The following is a 24948-nucleotide window of genomic DNA, read 5'->3' on the forward strand; positions in this document are numbered from 1 at the left end:
ATCAGTATCAAAGACCACTTTTTGAGGTTCTTCTGTACGGTTGAAAATTTGCAAATCGCTCATTTTTGGCCTTTTGGGTAAAAGTTTATATCGTATCCTATTTTCGACTCTGAAATCGATTAGAAACGATTTAAAACCGTTTTGAGCAGTTCTGAAGTCGCCAGTAAATTTCCAAGAGTTGAGATTTCCACAATATTTGGCCCAATGAATTTGGAAAGCTAAATTTTACTTTATACCCTAATTTCAACATGCTGAGTTGATTCGAGATAGTTTCAAGCCGTTTTAAAACCTTCAGCCATATTTGGAAAATTCCACGTTTTTAAAAATTTCGATAAAAACCGATTAGTTTTCTCGTTGTTTCCAGATTAAGTTTTCCAGAAAAGTACATCCTTCAAATCTAAAAAATTCAAGTCAATATTTTGTAACTTCAAAACTTAAAAATTCGCTGTAAGGGAAAACAGAATCGGTTTGTTACAGGCTTTTTTATAGTATTTTAAAAAATAATTTTTTACAGAATGTGAGATAATTATGGGAAAGTTGGCGATCTTGAAAATTAACAATCAACTTTTAAAATCCAAAAATTGTTTGCCGATTCAACAGTTGGTAGCTGAAATTGAAAAAAAGATGCGCAATTCATCCAAAATTGCGAATTGTCCCAAATTTTTCAAATTTACCTTTTTTTCCAAAGTTGCAAATTGTCCCAAATTTTCTCAAATTTGATTTTTTTCAAATTTTCTGCGAAAAATCATTCAAAAACAATTAGATAGTTTTACAAAATCTCGAGTATGGAAAGAAATGAAAATTTTGCGGATCATTGCATCGAATTTTTTTTAATTCAAAAAAATAGTTCAAAAATCACAAAAATGTCCTGACTTGAATTTTAATGAAGTGTACGGAGCATTGTTAGAGGTTGCGTGAAATTCTTTTGACAATTCTCTCGTTCTTTTGAATAAACTGATGGGTGGGGAGAAGGGTGTTGATATCGAAATCTTATGTAGGGTACCTCCATACTGAAAAATATCAAAAAATCTCCTATTTAGAAAATTTCAAAAATTTGGGGGCTTTCTGAAAACTTGATTTTTTTGAAGAAGTACGAAAAAAGTTCGAAAAAAGCACGAATTTGATTTTCTGGATTTTGGTAAATATTCTGGTTCAATTTAACTTTTGTTTTTTTGTTTTTTTTAGTGTGCGTAGCACACTATTAGTTTCGGTCTGAAAGTGGAAAAATTCTTTGGAACGAATGTTCTCTAAGATGGATGGACCGATTTTTTTGAAATTTTTGTAGGTAGGTGTGGTTTAATGTGAGGCATGGAACGCCGTAATTATAATTGCAATTACTCAATTAGCTTCTTGAGTAATTGCAATTAATTACGAAAATTTGTACCAAAAAAAGAATAAAAAGGGGAAAAGGGCCATATCAAAAGGAACGCCGACAAAAGCAAAGCCGACCTCAGTTAAATTTCGAAATTTATGTAACGCCACAGGGGTTCTAAAATCTTTTCTATTGTTCAATTTTTGAATTTATTTTTCAAAATTGAACAAAGGAAAAGATTTTATCAAAAGTGAAGCCGACCCCCTGTGGTGTTATATTTATCAAAAGGGAAGACAAAATCCGTTTTAAAATGTAACACCGCAGGTGTCCTAAAATATTCTTATCTACAGTGTTATCTTTCCCTTTGTTCAATTTAAAACATTTCTCTATTGTTCAATTTATTACAAAAATTTGTACCAAAAAAAGAATAAAAAGGCGAAAAGGGCCATATCAAAAGGAACGCCGAGACCTCAGTTAAATTTTGAAATTTATGTAACGCCACAGGGGTTCTAAAATCTTTTCTATTGTTTAATTTTCGAATTTATTTTTCAAAATTGAACAAAGGAAAAGATTTTATCAAAAGTGAAGCCGACCCCCTGTGGTGTTATATTTATCAAAAGGGAAGCCGAAATCCGTTTTAAAATGTAACACCGCAGGTGTCCTAAAATATTCTTATCTACAGTGTTATCTTTCCCTTTGTTCAATTTAAAACATTTCTCTATTGTTCAATTTTGAGAAAGGTTTTTAGAACACCTGCAGGTGTTTCATTTACACACATTCAGTACCTAGACACCGCAAGCAGGTGGTTACCCTTTCGGAATCAAAACCCACCAGTCATTTGTGATTTTGCTGTGCTCCCAAGAGGTTCTCTCAGTACCGTAGCGCTTTTGGAGTCGCATATGCTTTCAACTCGGGAGCTTTCAGAATAGCATAGTGTACTTATTCGGAATCGCTTTGTGCTTTTTATTTCAAAATGACGTTGTGTTTTTTTTCAAATTCGCGTTCTTTTTTTTCAAAATCGCATTGTGCTTTTTTTCAAAGTTGTGTTGTGCTTTTTTTTCAAATTCGCGATGTGCTTTTTTTCAAATTCGCATTCTTTTTTTTCAAAATCGCGTTGTGCTTTTTTTCAAATTCATGTTGTGCTTTTTTTTCTAAATCGTGTTGTGATTTTTTTCAAATTCGCGTTGTGCTTTTTTTCCAAATTCGCGATGTCCTTTTTTTTCAAATTCGCGTTGTGCTTTTTTTTGAAACCGAGTTGTGCTTTTTTTTCTAAATCTCGTGGTGCATTTTTTCAAATTCATATTGTGCTTTTTTTTCAAAATCGCGTTGTGCTTTTTTTTCAAATTCGCGTTGTGATTTTTTTCAAATTCGCGTTGTGCTTTTTTTCAAAATCGCTTGTGGTTTTTTTTCAAATTTGCGTTGTGCTTTTTTTTCAAATTCGCGTTGTGTTTTTTTTTCAAATTCGCGTTGTGTTTTTTTTTCTAAATCGTGTTGTGATTATTTTCAAATTCGCGTTGTGCCTTTTTTTCAAAATCGCTTGTGGTTTTTTTTCAAATTTGCGTTGTGGTGCTTTTTTTTCAAATTTGCGTTGTGCTTTTTTTTTGTAACCGAGTTGTGCTTTTTTTCAAATTCGCGTTGTGCTTTTTTTTCAAAATCGTGTGATGCTTTTTTTTGAATTTGCGTTGTGCTTTTTTTTCAAATTTGTGTTGTGCTTTTTTTCATATTTGGGTTGTGTTTTTTTTCAAATTCGCGATGTGCTTTTTTTCAAATTTGCGTTGTGCTTTTTTTTCAAAATCGCGTTGTGCTTTCTTTTCAAATTCGCATTGTGCTTTTTTTTCAAATTCGCGTTGTGCTTTTTTTTCAAATTTGTGTAGTGCTTTTTTTCATATTTGCCTTGTTTTTTTTCAAATTCGCGATGTGCTTTTTTTTCAAATTCGCGTTGTGCTTTTTTTTCAAAATCGCGTTGTGCTTTCTTTTCAAATTCGCGTTGTGCTTTTTTTTCAAATTCGCAATGTGCTTTTTTTCAAATTCGGGTTGTGCTTTTTTTTTGAAACTCAGTTGTTCTTTTTTTTCAAAGTCGCGTTGTGCTTTTTTATGCTTTTTTTCCGAAATCGTGTTGTGCTTTTTTTTTTACTGAAATCGCGTTGTGCTTTTTTTTTGTAATCCCGTTGTGCTTTTTTTTCTAAATCGCGTTGTGCTTTATTTTGCTTTTTTACCGAAATGGCGTTGTGCTTTTTTTTTGTAATCGCGTTGTGCTTTTTTTTCTAAATCGCGTTGTGCTTTATTTTGCTTTTTTACCGAACTGGCGTTGTGCTTTTTTCCCCAAAATCGCGTTGTGCTTTATTTTGTTATTTTTCGAAATCGCATTTTGCTCTTTTTCTTGAAATCATGTTGTGCTTTTTTTTTCGAAATCGCGTTTTCCTTTTTTTGACTTTTTTCAGAAATCGCGTTGTGCTATTATTGACTTTTTTTCTGAAATCGCGTTGTGCTTTTTTTTTTTTACTGAAATCGCGTTGTGCTTTTTTTCTGTAGTCACGTTGTGCTTTTTTTTCGAAATCGCGTTGTGCTTTATTTTGCTTTTTTTTTGATATCGCGTTGTGCTTTTTTCCCCAAAATCTTGTTGTGCTTTATTTTGCTTTTTTCGAAATCACATAGTGTTTTTTTCGAAATCGCGTTGTGCTTTTTTTTGATGTCGCGTTGTGCTTTTCTCCGAAATCGCGTTGTGCTTTTTTTCAAATTCACATTGTGCTTTTTTTTCCAAATTTGCGTTCTTTTTTTTTTGAAATCGCGTTTTAATTTCGAATTTGCGCTGTGCTTTTTTTCAAATTCGCGATGTGCTTTTTTTTCCAAAATTGTGTTGTGCTTATTTTTTCGAATTACGTTTTTATTTTCAAAATTGTTTTTTTTTAATTTGCGCTGTGTTCTTTTTTAAAAAATCTTATTGTGCTTCTTTTTTCAAAATCGTGTTGTGCTTTGTTTGGAAGTTGTGTTTTTTTTAAAATTGCATTGTGCTTTCAAAATCAAAATTGTGTTCTGCTTTTGAAATCCCAATTGCGTTTTTTCAAAACCGCGTTGTGCTTTGTTTTTCAAATTCGCGTTGTGCTTTCTAAATCAAAATTGCGTTGCTCTTTTCGAAATTGGGTTTTACTTTTGTAACAAAATAAGCGAAGCACACTGTTGCAGCTGCGCTTAGCGCAGCTGTCTAGTTTATTCTTAGCCTAAGCAGAGTTGCAACGAATCACTAAAAAAAAATATTTTTGATTAATCATTTGTGTTCATTTATCAAGTAGAACTCATCTCAAACCTCATGATTCTTTCAGAAAGGAAAATTTCTTCATTCATAAATCGATTCTATTACTTTATTGTGTTTGTAAATTAAAATTCTCCAAAATTGATTCCCCCCTTTCTCTCTTTCTGTTACCAAAAAGTGATAAAATCTTGGTAAAATTAAACATAATTTCATGAAAATTGCATAAAATAGCGTTAAAACTGGGTAAAATGACCTAAAAAGAAACAATCCAAAACGAGAAAAAATTGATGAAATATTTCAGAATTTGAGAAAAATTTCGTGAAAATTGCGTGAAATTTTAAAAGTTCGGTATCAACAAAATTGATCAAATATCATCAAAATTGAACGAAATTTGGTAAAAATTCCAAGAAGTATCGCAAAAATCGTAAAATGCGAATAAAAAACACTTGCTTCAAATTACCTCTGAAATAAAATCGTATACTTATAATCATTTCCACGAGGAATACCGAACAGCTTACCTATGGTAGCTATAGGTACCTAACCTACTGTTCTATACAATTTAAGTAAGACATTAGTTATTCATCTGTTTGTAGAGTAACAAGAACATTAGAAGTAATCTTCAGGTTGTTGATTGTTTTAAAGATTACCAAGTTCAGATTTACGAGATTTAGGTACATAGCATTATATTATGTAAGTAGCAGCTATTTGGCATTTATCAATGTTTACAACTTTGCAGTTTACTCGACGTGGTGATGATGATGATGATACTTGAATTTTGAAGCTTGATTGGAAGTTCAATTAATACATGTTGTAATACGTAGGTACTTGTAATATGAGTAATTATGTAGAATTTGAAATATAGGTACTTCTATAGGTAAGTTGTATTTCGTATCGATTGCATGAATCCACTTCGTAAAATAAGCATTTATTGAGTATTTTATACGAGCTCATGACACCTGTGCTTTGACCCAATCAAGCTAAAATTACATGCACAGATGAAGAGAATGTGTTTAATACAAATAATTAAAAGAATAATACGAGTAGAATAATTTTTTTCCTTGTATGGCATACGTAATCATTTAATTAAGAATTTTTATTTTCCAATTGAACCTTTGTCAGAGAATTTAGATTACCTATCAAATACCTGCTATGAAGGGTGGTGATTGATTTTCTATAAGATGAGAGGAGATGGAGATGAAAGAATAGATGAGAAAAAAAAAGCCAAATAGGGTAATATCAAAGAATGGAACAGAAATAGTACATAGATATCAGACTTATTAATTCTTATCTTTTTCTCTCAAGACTCGAAAAATCAAAAATCTTCCTAAAAGCTATAAAAACTATATTTTTTACATTTTCTTTTTTTCCCCTTTAAAATGAGACAAACAATATTTGCTTGAAAAAACACTTTCGATTAAAACAGCTAATACTCGTACTTAAACGAAATTTTCGTTAAAAAATTTAATTTGATTGTTTTTCTGTAAATTTTGAAATTTATGAAAACATGAGATCGTTCGAGACTTACCAAATTTCTCTGAAATAATTTCACAACTTTTTTTGAAAATTATTCAACAAATATTTTTTACAATCCCGCAACCGAAATTTTTCCAATGTGATGCACTTCAAAAAAAAAAGGTGATAACAAAGCTCTAAAAAACCAGACATTTTTTTGTTCGAAATAAAATAATTTCCAAAAAAAAAAAGCCAAATTGTATTTTTTACTGACAAAACAACTTAATCATCAAGTATCAAAGTACAAAAAAATACCCTCAATTTTTCCACGTGTCTCGCAACTTGCTCAAAATATCTCGCAAGGAAAAAAATATCGAACTACACTTTTCTACCACGTTCCTTCGCACGTGAAAAAATTCAGAAAAAAAACAGAAGGAACAAAAAAAAGGTAAAAAAAATAACACTCAACGCCAAACTGAACTCTACTACCTTCGAAGGAATAAAAAAAAAGGTACAAACGGTAGCAAAAAATTACTCACCGACGACGAGAAAATTATTCAAAACCAACATAAAAATGGGTATAACGACTTTCGTATGCATTTCGCCGGCGCTTCGCGATCTCTGACGAGAGGTTGGCGCGAATTTTCGAAAATACTTGTTAACGCGCTCGACTCCTGATGGAGAATCTTAAAGTGGTTTCCGCGTAGTCCGAATTTAAAAACAAATCAAACGGCGCTTTGGACATGCGCCCGAAAATGGTGAATTTTTTCCGCCAATTACAATTTATCTCGACGTTCGCGCCAATTTATTAAAACTGTCGAGTGCTCTTTAATTATTATCAACGTGTATATAGAGAGACTATTTACATACAATTTTTATGCCATTATTCACACGACAACGACGATGTACTGCGGTTTTTTTCTCAAAAAAAGAAAAAAAAATGAAAGAAAACCTTGGGGTATTTTTTTTTTTTTTTGTAATTTGTCGACACCCAATTAACAAGGGTGAACATTACGACTTGACGTTTCAAGAGTGGTTAATCTGTTGATCGTGTTTTGAAAACAATGTGCCTGTCAAATTGTTGAGATAAGCGATGGCACGGAATTAATTTTCATTTGTCTGGTTAAATTAGATTACAACCGAGTATTAAATTGGATAGAAGTTGGTTCGATTCGTTACAGCTTAGCTTCTTTTTTCTTCTTTTTTTTTATTACCCTTCTTTTCTTTTACTATTTCTTCTTTTTTTGGGCGATAATTTTTTTTAATTTAAAAATACATCTCGTAATCCTCTGGAAAAAAATCCGCTCGAGTTAAATTCTGTGTACTTGAAATTTTCAACGAGATAAAGCGCTCCAAATATATCTCACAGGGCTAAAGGAAAAAAATCATAATGGTATTTTTCAACCCGTTAAAAGGATTGCGCGTTCCATGTAACATGGAAAATGATTTAAGTCAATTTTTCAGTTTTATTACCAACAAATCATATTCAAGAAGGCACGTCCCTTTTACGAATATGACGAATATATATGTAGAACTTGCTAATCGTGAAATCTACCGCAATATTTTATTCCTTAAGTAGGTACATTTGAAAGAGGAAAAAAACTTTAGCTAGACGAGTCTTTGAGAAAAATGATAAAACGAACCTTGAAGCATCGAATCTCCTCCTGGCGCAGAAAGAAGGTATTTTGTTAGCGTACCAACTAAAGTAAGTTTTCTGAAAATGCGTTTGATGATTGTCGAGAGGATGCCAAATGAACTCCAGTAACTAACTAATTGGATGTGGGCTTTTTTTTCATGATTTGGAACAATCCCCTCACCTAAAATTTTGTGACAAAAAATAAAATTCTCTAATTTTTAAATTCTTTGATATCCTAATTTTTTCAAAAATTAAATTCCAAGTAAAAAATTTTCTCAATGTGCAATTCTGATAAGAAATATTATCTCACTTGCCGAGGGTCAATTTTTCCGAACTAGAAAATAATCCCCTCTGATAAAAATGAGTAGGTAGGGAAAAATCGAAAAGGGTGTAGCAGGTCGGTGGATTTTCAAACAAAATTGGTCCCAAATAAGGTCGACTGGGATGAGAAAAAAATTTGACAAAAATTTTGAACCCCCAGAGCTATTATTTTGGAAACAAGGGAGCCAAAATGTGTGTTTTTCAGTTCAATTTTTTCATTTTTCGTCAAATTGAGACAAACATTTCGTGTTTTTAAAAATGTGTTTCTAGTGAGAAGGAAAACCTGTGTGATTTTTTTCGAATTTTTTTGATGAATTTTCACCGACTTATGGCATTTTGAAATTTTTAAGCAGCAATACTGTAATGAAGTTTTAGAAGTACAGTCATCATTTTTTCACAAAATATGGGTAATTCATCCCAATTTATCCCATAAAAATGTTGAAAGTTTTCATGCGGTGCAACATTGTCAAAAAACAGCAGATTTTCTGAATCAATAATACTGTAATTTTATTTTCATTTTTTTCATAATTCATTCATTCACTCTTTCATCCATTCTTCCATTCATCCGTAATGAACCTGAACTGAACCTGAACTGAACCTGAACTCATTATCCCATTCATTCTTTTCTTGATTCTTTAATTCTTTCTTTTGTTCATTTTTTCAATATTTCCAAAAATTTAAAAAACCAACAAGAGACCTACTTTATTTTCTGGCCAAAATCAAACAATCAGAATTGAAAACGCCTGTGGTTGAGACAGACACTGTTTCAATCAGTGGGTGTGTTCAGACCCAAGTAAGGACCTGTGGTTGAGACAGACACTATTTAAATCAGTGGGTGTGTTCAGACCCTAGAAAGGATCTATGGTTGAGACAGACACTTGAGACACTATTTAAATCAGTGGGTGTGTTCAGACCCAAGTAAGGACCTGTGGTTGAGACAGACTCTCTTTAAATCAGTGGGTGTTTTCAGACCCAATTCCATCTTTCTGTCTTTTCTGTCTTTCTGTCTGTCTTTTTGTCTTCCATTCATTTTTCCATTCATTCTTTCATTCACTCATACTGAACTCAATACTGAAATTTGAACTTTCACATAGAAAGTTCAAATTGACTCAAACTTGAAAAATGTTGTGGTTATCGGACTTTTCACCGCCAAAATGTTGTTTTAGAAGTCCAAAGAAGTGAAAATCAAAGGTTTCCACGCTCAGGCTGGATGGGGAGGAGTCTATAACTATCCATTTCACTTTGTCTAACCAAACCTGATATTGTTCCTCAGCTTCTTCAACACCTCAAAGATAATAATTGGTTCTCCACATGGGAGAAATTTGTCCAAAACGACACCCTGAATGTCTCAAAACACCCTGCTTATCCATCTTGCGGCATATCATTCACACACATCTTACTGATATCAAATTTTGGGTTCTAAACTGACCTTTGTCTTCTAGAAACCACACTTGAACCATATATCCCTCTAATCTTGTGATGAATCTTCAAAAGTGTCCTTTGTTTTGCGTTAAAAAAAACGTATCATAGAAGGCACCTCTGCAGGCGTGTATACATACTCGTAGACAGAGATCATCATGTTCAAAAAGACTGTAAAACTTGCGGCAAATGCTTCCAAAACCATCCCTCTAAAACATATCCAAAAATCAGGTTCCTAGGTATAACCCTTCCCACCGAAAAAAATTGTGTACCGTCAGGCAGGGTCGCTTTGATTTCGCAAGGTGACTTTGATAGCGCTTATTTTTCTGCACGTTTTGATCTGTGGAGCGAGTAAAACGTCAAATTACATTTTTTTGAGTGAAGTGGTTACACTGATGGTGAATTGATACAATAACAGTGTTGAGTTGGTAAATAATTATTTTCGTCCCTGCTTTTAATCGAGTTTTTTAAAAGTGGTAATTTTTCAAGATTTTTCATCACTCAACAAAAGTTGATGTTATAGTATTTTCAGATATGTAATAGAACATTGACTGATAGTCTATCGTAAAGCTACACTCCTTGGGAAATATCTCCAAAAATTTTGAGTTTCTAGGTTGAGGAGCCTCCAATCCTTGGCCCATTGTTCTCAGTGGGGATGTTATCAATTTTTCATTTTTTGAGGCTAAAAATTTGAGTTTTGAGACTAAAGTTAAAATCAATGCCATTTTTGGATTTAGTGTGAAATTTCATCCCATTTTGATAGGTCACAAAGGTATTTTATTGAATATCTAAAAATTTTGTTGAAAAACTGAATTTTTATAATAAATTGAGGAAATACAGGGGCTTTTATCGCTTTTTCAATAATATGATGACTTCCTCTCGGCCAAAATTGATGAAATTTTGTATAGTAGGTCTAAAGGTGATGAGAAATCATTTTTTGAAAATAAAAAGTACCCCTATCAAAGTGGCCCCATCTCGTGGATGACTTTGATACTGCCTTTTAGGGCAATATTTTGAGGCACAACAAAAAACAAAAAAAAGAGGTCATTTGGTGCGTTTTGACGTACTTTACACACTGAAAGGTGCAATTTTTTCAAAAACATCTTTCTATGCCGTACAGAACAGAAAACATTTTTTTTTATCAAAGCGACCCCGCCTGGTGGTACCTGACTTTACCAAAACCCCTCGTATTACACCCACATTTTTTCAAAACAGCTGTTACACTGTTCTACCTGAAACAGGGTTTGTTGAAGTAGACCGCGTTTTTTTACTGCATCCGCGTTGGATTTATGCCATCTCGCATATTTCTTGTCAATAGGGTGGAGGAACATGACCTCCGCCAAATTTGGGTAAAACTTTCAAAAAAGAATGTGGGGCATGTGATACATTGAATTGTTCGTTTTTGGTGACGCTGAACACGACTATGACATCAGATTTTTGATTGTACCCCATCCACAGCCCCCAGCACCTCCCCAAATGGGGTAAACGTTCAAAAGAGTGTTTTGTTCGTGTGACACTTGAAATAGTATGTTTTTGGTGACGGTGAACACGAATATGACGTCAGATTCCACGGCCCCCAGCATCTCCCAAAAGGGGGTAAAACTTGAAAAAAATGGTTTCATTTATAGCCTTAGTTTTTCAAATTGTCCTCACCCGTGGCCCCCAGAATATCACCCAATGGGCCACAGTAGGATAGGGTCCAATAAAAAATCTAACGTCATATTCGTGTTCAGCGTCACCAAAAACATATGTACTATTTCATGTGAACTTTCAACTTTTGAAAATTTCAAAATAGGTACTTGAAAAGTTCAAAATGCAATGGCCTTTCGAACTGTGAAATCAGTTTTGATTAAAGTACCATAGCTTTTGAGGTATGCGCTGCTAAATTTGACTATCTCGAGACAATGTGAAAATAACTGAAGCCCCCCCCCCACCCGTCCCTCTAAAATCAAAGGACATGACTCAAAAACGTTGGTCGAATTGAGGTGGAATTACCAAGTGAAAAGCAATCTGAAATTCAAATTTTTGTTCATAATTTTACAATAATTAAAAGATGTTTCAAAAGATTTCGAGAATGACATTCATTTTCATCGTTGAGACCTTTAAATTACCTACGTTTTCACTTTGTTTATGAACCTAGATCAAGTTCTGGGCCCTCCGAACTGAATTTGAACTACATCTGCAGTGCAGAACTTTGAAAAGATGGAAGTTTCGTGATTCAGAGTTCATTGCAAATGCGTGATGAAATCCGAAAAAAAGTGAAATTGGTAAAAAACAAGTTGATTTGAATTATATGAAGGTTCGAGTGAATTATTATCCGTTGATTTTACATCAAAAGTTCAATACTAAGAACACTTTGGATGAATTTTCACTCAATTTGGAAGAGGATACATAAGGTGAGAAAGAGAGAGGAAAATAACAATTATGTATAAAAATCAGTTTTTAATTTTGCGAGGAAAAAAAACAATTCATTTCAGAATACAGCATCTTTACTTTCGCATTGCTTCAAACTAAGAATACCTATGGTAACGTTCTAATAGGAACGTATCATGATTTTTAATCTGTTTTTCAGCTCGAATACTTAACGTAAATATTTGACAGGATTTGTTGCTCATACACCGCAAATATTTATCTTATTACTTTTACTTTTATTTTCCTATACATACGCAAGAGTTACCTAAGCGATTATATAACTTTCTACACACGTCAAACATACATAGCCGAACGGAATTCTCGGAGAACCTTTACACACGTGGTCTTTTTACCTTTCGATATGGGCTCTTCTCGAGTAAACGGATCATTTTCGAGGTAAATTTGATAATCCTTCTCAACTATTCATAAATCATTGCCATTATGACCTGCAGATTGGGATTCGAACAATACGTCAGTTATGATCAATGGAATTCTGACCGAGCTGAAAAGACGGCTGAGAAGTTAACAAATGGCAAGCTGTTCGGTATAAAGGCTTTTGAAAGTTATAAGCCGCGGTTAACCATTCTTTGATGCTGTAAAACCCCAAAAAGCGTTTCATTTTCTGGCACATAATCCCCCATGTACGCGTACACACAGCAGGCCTATATACGTCATCGTATATGCTCACCTCCGCACCTCGAATACTTTAATAAGTAAACTTTATACTGTGTGTGATTGCTCACTTAACTCTACGGTGGCAAGAAAGTTGCTCAACATGAGCGAATAAGTACACAACAAAGTGTAATGTGAGACTTTTCGGAGCAACGTGCAGTTTGCTCGAATAAAAAATACATCCACTCATTCGCTATAATAGTTAGATGAGTTGGTATTCGTAAAATTAGAATCGATTTGAACGACGAATAAAAAAATTTAAAATTACATGCAAGTTCAACTTCATACAATGAACTTTTAAGTATCTTACATCTGTTGTTGACGTTTTCAAAATATTCATCGCGTATTCGCACGCTCCGAATACGTCGCTGCAAAAAAAAGTTTAATTATTTCAAAAAAAAAACAAAAAAAAAAAACGTGTCAACTAAACCCACCAGCGGCGGTCATTTCTTGGTGTGTTTTGCGGTATTTGAACTAAAAAAAATAAAAAACAAAAATAAAACGTAAAAAAACCATTAGTTTCATTTCACGGTGAACCGCAAAAAAAACACAGATGACGACAAATACAAATCACCCTTATTCGTAAGTCTAAGTTGACATGCACCGTACCTACCTACATTCTCACCGAATAATCGGTTTACGTCCCCTTTATGATATTTTTCCAGCAATTTGATACCATTTAAGGTATTTCATTCGGGTCCTTTTTAACGCAATTATTATTTCTAATTGATTTACTCGACGAAAATTCGTCTTACACGGCAGATTAAATCGGAGCTCTTCTAAAGGTACAAAAATAAAATAGGTACTCGTTGTTAGTCTTTTCAACCTATACGAATACCACTATACAACGTTATCATCGAGTTAATGGAATAAAAGCCTCTTGGAAATCATTGAAACCGAATTAAGAAAAATTTACAACGAAATTCAACAACCGGCGCGGCCGGCGTCTTGTTTTTCAACATTTATCTAAAATTAAGTATTTCGTGTTTCTCTTAGTTAGAGTTATACTACACCGCATCGTATCGGGTTCCATTTTCATTTCGTCTACGTAAATGACATTTTCATCATGAAAGCAAAAATTAATTAAGTTTTTTCGCTAATCTACGCACAGCCACCATCGTAAAAACCTTTGTGATACGTCTTTTACCAACCATGTACCACGTCGGTTTGTATTTTTATTGAAATAAATCCCCCTACATGAAAATCGCAACTTAATTAAATCTCAAATTCGTGTCTTGAAAGTATTATTACCTACGAAGTAAAATTTTATCGCAATTTGCGGAGACCTTTGTTATAAGTACGATTTAAATAGTTTTATTTTAGAGGATAATATATTTTTAAATGTTTCACTTCGAATATTTTTAAATTTTTATTCGCAGGTTTTTAAAGCATCACTTTGGAGTACGAAGAGGGGTGTCAAACATCATTTATATCGGATTTTATGCATACAGGATCGAGGATACCAATTACCCACTTACTAAAAATTTTATGTCAAAATGTGCCAAGTAATTTTTTATCACCTCTTCTATAGGGGGTTTTCAAAATTTACAATGAATCTCGAGCGCATAGTATATTTGAATTGACGCTTCTCAGTTCTCACACTTAAAAATGCACTCATCTTTGAAAGTGTTTTGAATATTTTTTAGTTTTATTCAAGTTGATTTTGATTCATTTTGTTCTGTTTTGGTTTTGTTCATGTTAATTTGGTTTTATTTTGTTCTGTTCTGTCCTCACTTTTGCAGTAGTTTTTTCTCCACTTTCATGATTGATTCTCATGATTGAACGTTTTTTACTTTGAAAATTTTGCATTTGAAAGATGAAACAAAACTTGGTATCATAAAAATGTAAAAATTGCCAAAAAAAAAGCGCCTGCTTTTTGCCAAAATGTTCAAAAAATTTCATCGCCAGAATAATTGTTAAAAAAGTCTCATTTTTTCAAAATTGTAGATACAGAAGTTTCTTTTTTAAAAAATTACAAAAAACTCCCATCTTTAGTCAAAATTTCCAAAAAAAGTCCTGTTTTTTGCCAAAATTGTAGAAAAATCTTTTTTTTTTGACGTTATCAAAAAAGTACTAGGTGGGTCATTCCATGTAAATTCAACCGACGTTTTTGTGTCATGTCTTTCGAATTCGCTCAGATTTTTTTTACAATATATACCCACCCAGTAAGTAAGAACCCCGCAATTAGTTTGATCCCAGCCCCCCAGGGGGCGGGTGGGGGGCTTCCATTAGCTGACGTCATATTCGTGTTCAGCGTCACCAAAAACATACTACTCCATGTGTCGCACGAACAAAACACTTTTTTGAACTTTTACCCCCTTTGGGGAGGTGCTGGGGGTCGTAGATGGGGTCCTATCAAAAATCTGATGTCATATTCGTGTTCAACGTCATTAAAAACATACAATTCAATATGTCACATGCCCCAGATTTTCTTTCAAAAGTTTCGCCCAAAATTGGGGGTGGGGATGCTCCCCGTCCGTTAAGAGATCCCACCTCGAAACTTGAATATTTCGAAAAAACATCAAAAGGCACATCTATGGAAATTTTTTCAAAATTTTAAATGGTAGCTCCCACTTACAGGGCTATTTTGAAATTTGAACTTTCAAATTGAAAGTTCAACTTTCAACTTTTGAAAATTTCAAAATGCTTAAAAAGTTCTGAATGCAATGCCTTTTCGAACTGTGAAATCAGTTTTGATCATAGTATCATAGTTTTGGAGGAATGGGCTGCTGAAGTTGAGTACCTTGAGACAATGTGAAAATAATGGAAGCCCCCCACCCGCCCCCTGGGGGGCTGGGACCAAACTAATTGCGGGGTTCTTACTTACTGGGTGGGTATATATTGTAAACAAAATTTGAGCGAAATCAAAAGACACGGCTTTCAAGATCGCTTTTTTTTGGTTGAGTTGACATGGAATGACCCATGGTAATATTTTTTGCAGCATGACCAAAAAACTTTGTTAGTAGCCAAAATTTCGAAAATTCCTGCCTCTACCAGAATTATTCAAAGAAGTCCTCATTTATGTTTTTTGCCTAAATTGACAAAAAAAATCTCGTTTATGTCAAAATTGTAAATAAGAGTTCCTTTTTTGTAAAAATTATAAAAAACTCCAATTTTTGTAAAAATTGCAAAAAAAAAGACTCCTGCTTTTGGCAAAAATGTTCGAAAAATTGTGTAGCCAAAATTGGCAAAAATTTTTGTTTTTTTTACCAAATTAATGCCAAAATTAATTTTTTTTGTGGTTTTCAAAAAAAAAACAGTTTTTTGCCAAAATAAATAAAAGCCAACGACCTTTTTTTGACAAGTTATCCAAAAAATTCTGTTTTATGCCGAAATGGTCAATAAAATCTTGTTATTAGCCAAACTAGTCTGAGTTTTAGGAAGGTTCAGTGTCATTCTTAAATTGGTATGATCTTGACAGTGACAGGTGAGTAAGATGTGGGAGATAGTGAGTTGGACTTTACATGTAGAGCATATTGGAGGGGATTTTTTTTGAACAGATGTGAGTGGGTGAGGAGAGTATGGCCTGTATGTACACAGCATAAGGCAATGGCCTGCTTCCTGGGCAAATCTTGAATGTTGGTGGTGTGACTTTGGCTGGGAATTAACAGCAAACATATGGCTTCCATCACATCAGACACAGGGACAGGTGTTTCTAGTACAGGTGAAATCCTTAGTAACTGCTTTGTTGCTAAGTCAGGGTGTCTACTAAATCCAAAAAACAAAATTTCGTACCTTTTTCGTACTTTTATCGTATTTTTTTCGTACAATATATTTTTAATAATCATACTTTGAATCTACATGGAGGGGAGGGGGAGTATCATGTCATTTCGGCCACAAAAATCAAAATTTGAACGTGCTGAGCAGTGTGGTCTGGGCCGTCAAGAGCCAATGCGAGACCGGAATGAATATAATTTGCCCATATAGAGGTCTTTTGAGAGGGGGAGGGAGGGGTTTGATTGAAAATTGGTCTACAGAAATAGGAAAAAAAAAACATTTTGCTGATTGATGTCATAATCACAAGACTTACAAAAATTTTCACTTTCTGTTTTCAATTTTTGGGGGCTCAAATGTGATTTAAAAGAAGAAAAAAATTTGCCCGAACGAAACAAGGGCGAAAGTTTTTGAAAATTTGATTTCAAAACATTTGAAAAAAAAAGTAAAGGCCCGAGCGAAGCGAGGGCAAAAACTTTGGAAAATTCGTACTTTGAAAGAGCTATAAAAAACAATGTTTTTTAATGCAAGGAGTTCGTTTTTCAGGTTTTAAAATTTTCGAATTGGAAAGATTTTTCTAGGATGTGAATTTTGATTTTTTTAAAAAGTCAGAGAACAGGCGCCAGTCAAAGTGAAAACTATTGAAAAAATGTATTTCGAGAAGTAAGCGAGAATTTTATTTTTTAACTTTGAAACTATAAAAATTGAATACTAAGTTGATATATTTTTTTCAAGAATTTCAATTTTTAAAAAGAAAAGAAAAGAATCCCAAGCGAAGCGATGGCAAAAGCTTTAGAAAATTGTAGTTCGAAAAGTACTAGAACAATATCAATTTTGATGTAAGAAATTTTTTTTTCATCTCAATTTTTTAACATTTTATCAATTGTTTTTTGAAATTGATTGCGGGGAAAAGGAACCAAATTGGCCCGAGCGAAGCGAGGGCACCAAGCTTTTCTAAATTTGCAGTTTCAAGAAGCAAAACAGTAGTACTTTTGATGTGAAAAAGCCAGTTTTTCCACCAATGACATGCACTTAAAAAAGTTTGTTAAAAACTAACTACATAATTATGTACCTATACCTACTTTCCAAACATAATTATGAATAATTTGAGAAATAGAAAACAATAATTTAGCCCGAGCGAAGCGAGGGAAAATTTTTTTGAAAAAATAAGAATTTTGAGGATATATCGGCGATTTTGTCGCCAAATTAACAATGGAATCCTTTCAAAATTTCGTACAAATTTCGTAAATTTCGTACATTTTTGACGTTTTTTCGTACTTTTTTGGGTCATTTTCAAATTTCGTGCTTTTTTCGTAAATTCGTACTTTTTTCGTGCTGTAGACACCCTGTAAGTCTGTTGTTTCATTTTCCAAAATTCCTGAGTGGGCTGAAATTCAGGCCAGGTAACATCCATGTCACATTGGAGTGATGAGATTTCGGAGGCAATTGGATGTTGCTTAGATTTAGATCTTAGTTGAGAGATGGAATTTAGTGAATCTGTGAAGATCACATCTTTGTCGAGTCTGCTTTCAATTACCATGTTTAAAGATGTAAGTAGGTATAGCATATATGTAGTTCACATGAAAGAATACTGAACAAGCACAGAAGCGGAAATTGCAAAACCTCGCTATCACTAACGACCAAACAACCACAGTGATCCACAGATTTTGACCCATCGGTGTAAATTGTTAAACAGAGCAATAGTTATTGATGATTTGAACAGGATTTTGACCCATTGGTGTAAAATGAAATGAAATCGTTAAACTGAGCAATAAAGTTTTTGATAATTTAAGTATTGAGATTTCTCAGGTTTTTTTTTGTTTTGCAAATATGAGCCTTCTGTAGACAAAATTTTGATTTTATGGATTGGTAGGAAGAAAGTACCTATATAAAAAGACATTTTGGTAAAAACAATTTTTTGATAAACCCTTCAATCCAGTGCTGTGATGGTTTAAAAGTTTTTTTTTCATCAATTTTACCCCCACTACTATGAAAAATTTAAAAAAAAAATCATGTTGAAAGGCCTAGGCTTCCCTTTACACATTCTGTGTGGTACCAGAATTTTCTTGCCACTACATACTCACAGATTGGTGGCTTTTTCAGGACAGCAAAAAAATGTTTAAAACATTCAGATGTCATTATTTGCAGTTTTAGATTGCATTATTATATTTTAGGGGGTCTTAACAGTATGGCCTGAATGCCTGATGATATTTTTATAGGTTGATCAATTATGTATAAGAAGTTGATTAAACGCTTTGAAAGGACATAAGAAGTTTCTAAAGACAACATACAAAGTTTTCATCGTATGTACATACACTCAGTAAGTTTGATCACGTGATTGGAGCTATTCTCGTGATAATGATTGCAAGGAAACGGGAATTGCCCGTTTCCCTGCATATGACCAAGTTTCGACTTCAATTATGAACGATCTACGGTGAATTTTTTTAGTGTCGGAGTTTTAAATTGTTATTTGTGTCGTCCTGAAAAACAATGAACTGAATTGTACAAGCTAAGTACTTACGGACAGATTTTACGATCCTTTTAGTGTCTCTGAGAGGTCAAAATTCGGTAAAAACTCACCAAATAATAGCGCAAATGCTTTCATTTCTTGTGATATTGAATCCTTTTGTTTCAGAAAACATTATTTTAAAACACAAGTTCACAAAAGTCAATCAATTGCAAAAATTACGCTCAAATTCACTCGTAAAATACGAGTTCCCGTTTGCCTGTTATCATTATCACGAGGATAGCTCCAAAAAGTGGGAGTCACGTGATCAAACTTACTAAGCGTATGACTTACAAGGTTTTCAATTTTAAAATTGATGAAATTCTTGTAGTTACTTGCTTTTTATAATAGAAACCTCATATGTCGGACTTACATATTTTTCATTTATATGTAATAGAAACCTCGTATGTCGGACTTACCTACGTGTTTTTCAACCTTGGATTTTGGCCGATTACAGGGCTAGGGTGCATTTTCGACTTATGAGGTTTTTAAATTCAGATTCCTTGTTTTTTTTACTAAAGAAACCACAAACAAAGCATTTTTGAAAAACTTGGACTTACATGCTATTTAAACCAAGCCATCGCTGATACAGAATTTTCTTGCAAAAAACGTGTTGTTTGGGTATACTGTCCAAGGTGGTGGAGAGGGAGCGGAAATTCTGTTTCAAAATTTTTTTAGAGGCACCCAACAATAATCATCATTGAAACAGTGTCTGTCTCAACCACAGGTCCTTACTTGGGTCTGAACGCACCCACTGATTGAAACAGTGTCTGTCTCAAACACAGGTTCTAACTTGGGTCTGAACACACCTGACACCCACTGATTGAAAATTATGATTGTTTGATTTTTTGAAATGTTTGGAAATATTGAATTTGATACTCCTACTGTGTTTGTCTTAACCAGAGGTTCTTACTTGGGTCTGAACACACCCACTGATTTAAATAGTGTCTGTCTCAACCACAGGTCCTTACAATGGGTCTGAAAAAACCCACTGATTGAAATAGTGTCTGTTTCAAACACAGGTTCTAACTTGGGTCTGAACACATCCGCTGATTGAAATAGTAGTATCAATCTCAACCACAGGTCCCTACTGGGTGGACCATTTCGCCTATCTTACCTGGGAATGCCCTTTGGGACTTTTTAGTCTAATGAGGCCACTAGAATCAAATCTCTACTTCTCCATTTTCGAACTTTTTAAGAAAAACGCAAAAAACCTCCCTAGCATTTATCGTAACATAAAATACCGAGGTAATATGTCTAATATTTTTGTACCAACAAGACGATAGTGACCCACATGTTTGTTTTACCCTACGCGTTGCCGTAAGAGTTCCTGGGCAGTTTGAAGTTAGGAGAAGTTGAGTTTTGTCTCCAACCGTACACTTTTTACATCGTTTTAGGGCACTTAATCAAAAATTTTTCTAGTAATATGGTGCTAAAAGTTGAAGAAAGCTTGGAAAGTTTGAGAAATTAAAATAATATTGCATTTTTGACCATTCATTTGGAAATTGAAATTATTTTCCTTTTTTTTCAAAGTAAAAAAAAATAATTTTTGTTAATAAAAATGAAAGGTGTTTTTTGGGGGAAGGGTCCTCACTTGATGAATTTATTCAATTTCAAGCCTAATTTCAAGGCATAACACTAGTGTTTCATTCGAAATCCGCCAGGTTCGTTTGAAAACTCGACTTCTCCATTAAAAAAGTAGAGTTTTGATTCTAACCCCTAACTTTACACGCTGTTTTACCATACTTCCTTGATCGAAATTCAAATGTTGACATTTTCATCAGATGCGGGACATGTTGTAGTATACCAAACCATGCTTAACTCATTTTCGAAAAAAAGTGGAGAAGTAGGCATTTGATTCTATAGGCCTCATTTAGGACTTGCAGGATACCAAACACCTTGGCATAAAAATATAGCCAAATTTTACCAACAAAAAGCAAGCTTAAAAAATTTTTACTTGAGCGATAAAGTTTTCCAACCAACGAAAACTCCATGCAAATGCAAATTCGTCAGAACGAAAAAATTTCGAAAACGAATCGAAAACACTTTCAAATACGAAAATTTCTGGCTCTACCCACACTGAACATTTTTTAAATACTATTTTTCATTTTTATTTGCAACGCGAAATAAAATTTTGACAAGTTGAGTAGACGGGAAAAAAACTTTAATAAATGTCGACTTCATTTCAAAACAATCTCAAACGATTAAATTTCTGATTAAATTTATTAAAGTGAAGTAAAATTTCCTCGTTTACATTCTGTTTGATTATAAAGAATGTGTCGTCGTTCGTAGTCGACGACGTTGAACAAATCAACGTGTGAAATTCATCAGCAGTTGATTAAATTACAATGGCAAACGAAGTGGATTTTTTATAACATTTTTACATTGTATAGTACACTGCAGTATACACCGCACTTCGTACTCCACCTTTAACCAGATATAGCTACGTTTTTACCTTAACAACGACCAATAAACAAGTAGGTAAAGGTACCCACAAGTTAGGGTTATGTTTCGCAAGGGTTCAGTTGATACGAGAAAAGTGAACGTTTAGTCGAGATAATCTACCATCGTAGACGATAATATTTGGTAAAAAATTTACACACAGCTCAGGTACGTTAAGCAGTAAAAAAGCTATAAGGGCTAATTCGCACCGTAAGTATATTTACATACCGTGTAAGCTACGTATAGGTAGGTACCTATAGTATGTTAGGAACATACATTGTGGATTTTTTTTACGCTGTGTAACGTAGATAATTCGCTTTAAATTAACGTAACATTTAATTTAGAATATCTGCAGCCTCGAGAAAGGGTCAAAAGATAAAATTTATACGTCGCACACGTCATATGTGGAATGTGCAAAGTGAAACGCTATACTGGCCCAAGCGATAACGGGCGATGGCGCGTTTCAACAAATGAGAAAAGCCGCTTTATATTTTTCAATCTAATATCACTTGCTACACCTTACGCCGCACCATAAATAACGAATAATCTGCTTACAGTTTTCATTAAATAAAATTTATTCGAACCTATTCATTCGCGCCATAAATAACGATGAGACGAGAACCGTACTATGGTACTCCGTACACATACATACTCGTATAGTACGTACATACGTAGATGTACGTCTCTGACACACTGACGTAGGTACGTGTATGAGCTGAAAATGCCATAGAGCTTTTATTTTTTCAAAAAGCATTCGAATGTTTGCATAAGGCATACTAGTAGTAACTCGGTCAAGTACAATGCGGAAACCTTGGAATTGGAATCCTGTATCAACATAAATATTTTTCTCGAGATATCATAATACACTGTACGATACGTGGTGTCCAATCAAGCATCTGCTACTACCATACGCTATAAGTATAGGGTAGATTATAATTTATGGGAACTCGAAGGCAATTTTTTTCCATTTTGAAGTGTCCCGCCTTTCGAAAGTGTTCGTTGTGGTCAGCGAGAATGAGATTCCAGAAATTGGAGCGAAAAAATAATAATTCATGTACTTACGACTTAGTGAGTAAAGTACTTACTTAAAGAGTATTAGGAAGACTTGAAAAAATTTTATGTTGAAAACTATTTTTGAAAAATTAATAAAGTTCACGAGAAATATTGTGATTTTGATTGTTGCTATCTCAATCCAAAAACTCCGAAACGTCACAGAGTCAACGTAGGTCTAGGTATGTTCGCATTCACATAACCTTTGAGACAAGAGGTTAAATTATGGAATTTTGAAAAATGTTTGGTTTCGATCACAAAGGCCTTGTTACCTTGAAACATCCTGTATGATCGATAGGTTGGATCACGAAAAAAAAAAAAAATTCAAAGAATTTTGACAAAATTCAGTAAAGACTTAGGTATCAATAATTCTGAGTTGAAAGTAACATATGTAGACAAAATTTTAGCTTCTGAAAAACTTCTGCAGGGGGAAATATGGGTCCTCAAAGAGAAAGCTGACAACAAAAAACCAATTTTTTGTGACAGAAAAGCAAAATTTTCTAAACATTTTGGCAGGACAAACAACAGTTTTTTTTTGCAATTTTTGGAGTTTAGATTTGGAAAAAAATTGTTAGAAACTTTTTTGGCAAAATTTTGGCAAAAAATATGTTTTTTGACTTTCAACAGTTTCAGTTCATACAAACAAGTAAAATTATTTCCGATTTTGGCTAAAAAAAAGTAAGATTTTTTGACATCAAACTTTAATAGTTTCCTTTCAGATTTTTTTGCTTCTAAATAAGTACATAATACAACTGGTTGTTCAAAATCCAAAATAAATTTATGTTTGAACTTCCTTTTATTACTTTTTTTTTGTTTAAAAGCGAGAGTTCGCAATATTATGCTCATCAGCGTTAAAATGAGACTTTTGCTTATAGCGCGTTTCGGCTTAGGAGTATAGTCAACTCCTTTTTTTTGGTCCCTTGAAGAGCGTTATAATGAGCTTTTACTGTATACCTAATTACCTACCAAACAGTGGAAGTCATATTTTTATTTTTATTTTATACTTTAAAATTAAGTTCTAAAGGGTACAATTTTTTAATGGGTCTAGTTAGTATATCTGTTTTGACTTTAACATTTTCTGAAGGAATATTCCCTTCACTGCATGAACCTTTTATTCCTTATCTGGACCGCTATTCCAATCAGAAATCAATCAAATATTTGATGCAAATTGTAAACCTCCCAAATCAAGCTTGTAAAGACTGCCTCTGGACATTGCGCGAACTTGTCTTTTACCTTACCCCACTTACCACTCATATGATCATACTCTCATGTGGAAGAAAATAATCACCTTCCACACCCAATTATGATTGTACGCGTGGTAAGTGGGGTAAAAGGTAAGAGATGAGTTTGCGCAATGCGCAGAGGCATTCTTTACATGCTCGATTTGGGAGGTTTGCATCAAAATGTACTCTTGGAATCGCGGTCCAGATGAGGAGAATGAAAGGTTGATGCTTCACTGCTAATATGCAGCTGATCAACTACACCTAATCTCCATTTTCCCCTCAAAACATCCTCTTCTATTAATACAAGTTCTCTGACAGTTGGTACGCAACAAACAGCATTTCTTTGTATAGAATTGTCCTTTTTACATAAATTGGATAAGTAATCTTTATACCAAATAGACCAAAACAATTGTAAAACCTTTTTACATGAATTCCAAATGTTAGATAATTTGGATCTTGTATTAACAACACCCAATTCATTGTCAACTGAAATGTGACTTCAATTACCAATGAAATTTGCTGGAGTACTGACATCTTCGAGATTACCAGACCCATAATGTTAGCGGCCTTAAGTTTAATACGTTTTCAATTTCTTTTAAAGTCGTTTTCAAATTTTCAAAATTGATCATGCCAAAGACTGATTTTTTGATACATTTCTTCACCGACAAAATAAAACGACTTCCCATCCAGGGAGCATTTTCAGGAATAAACTTCCATTCAATATTGTTTTCAAGCAGGCAAAATTTCCAAAAAAGACTTCACAAATTCATTATTTTTAAAACAAAAAAATTATCAAGAAAATACATTAAACAATGGAAATGATCAATCAGTTTTCATTAACAGAATACCTATTTAATTTTTTGCTATTAAGTATAGGTACTAGAGCTGAAAATGGTTACGCTACCCACTAACCAGTATCTGGTGAAAATACCAGCTAAATTAAGGAACTAAATACCAGGTATGGAAATACGCCATCTTTGGTTATAGAAAAAAATTTTTAAGGACTAAATTTATTGATAAGTTAATACCACCAATTTACGTTATTTTTTTACTTCATATTCATTTTAATATACAAAATAAACATTTTCCCACCATTTTTTTTGATTCCATTTCATTATACAACTGAAATGAAAAAAACACATCACCGTCAAAACTACGAAATCTATAACTGAAAATGGCGTATTCCCATACCTGGTATTTAGTTCCTTAGCTAAACCCGCTAGTGGTGGGTATCAAGTTAATTTGGGTGTAGATAGTAGCGTATAGCGAGCACAACCTAATTGATTTTGAACTTAGTCTGCGCATGCACCCCAAAACTTGATAATGCGTAAGTGGAAGGGTTATGCTTTGACACATGTCCTTTGCATGTGTGATTGACGTTTGACAGTGTTTGATGACAATGATGACGTCATGCCAGTACAACAGCAACGCATTCAACTCGCTACAGGTTATAATGTGAACCGGTGTGAAATTTTTTTCAAATCGCTACCAGCTATGTACTAGTGAGAAGCAAGAATTTACAGTACGTGTACAGTAGTT

General features: G+C 33.6%; 1 protein-coding gene across 2 annotated transcripts in view; it reads right to left on the minus strand.

Moving 5' to 3' along the window:
- Positions 1-24948, minus strand: part of LOC135835317 (sushi, von Willebrand factor type A, EGF and pentraxin domain-containing protein 1-like) — a 184815-nt gene that overhangs the window by 151294 nt on the left and 8573 nt on the right. The window contains exon 1 of one of the 2 annotated variants that reach the window (XM_065349511.1): positions 6554-6711. The exons of the other annotated variant lie outside the window; for it this stretch is intronic. Coding sequence (XP_065205583.1) covers positions 6554-6614 — 61 coding nt within the window. The 5' untranslated portion in view covers positions 6615-6711. Of the gene's footprint in view, positions 1-6553; positions 6712-24948 lie in introns of those variants that run through there. 2 annotated transcript variants of the gene reach the window in all.

This window comes from Planococcus citri, chromosome 2, assembly GCF_950023065.1.
Source record: "Planococcus citri chromosome 2, ihPlaCitr1.1, whole genome shotgun sequence".
In the NCBI taxonomy this organism is placed as follows: domain Eukaryota; kingdom Metazoa; phylum Arthropoda; class Insecta; order Hemiptera; family Pseudococcidae; genus Planococcus; species Planococcus citri.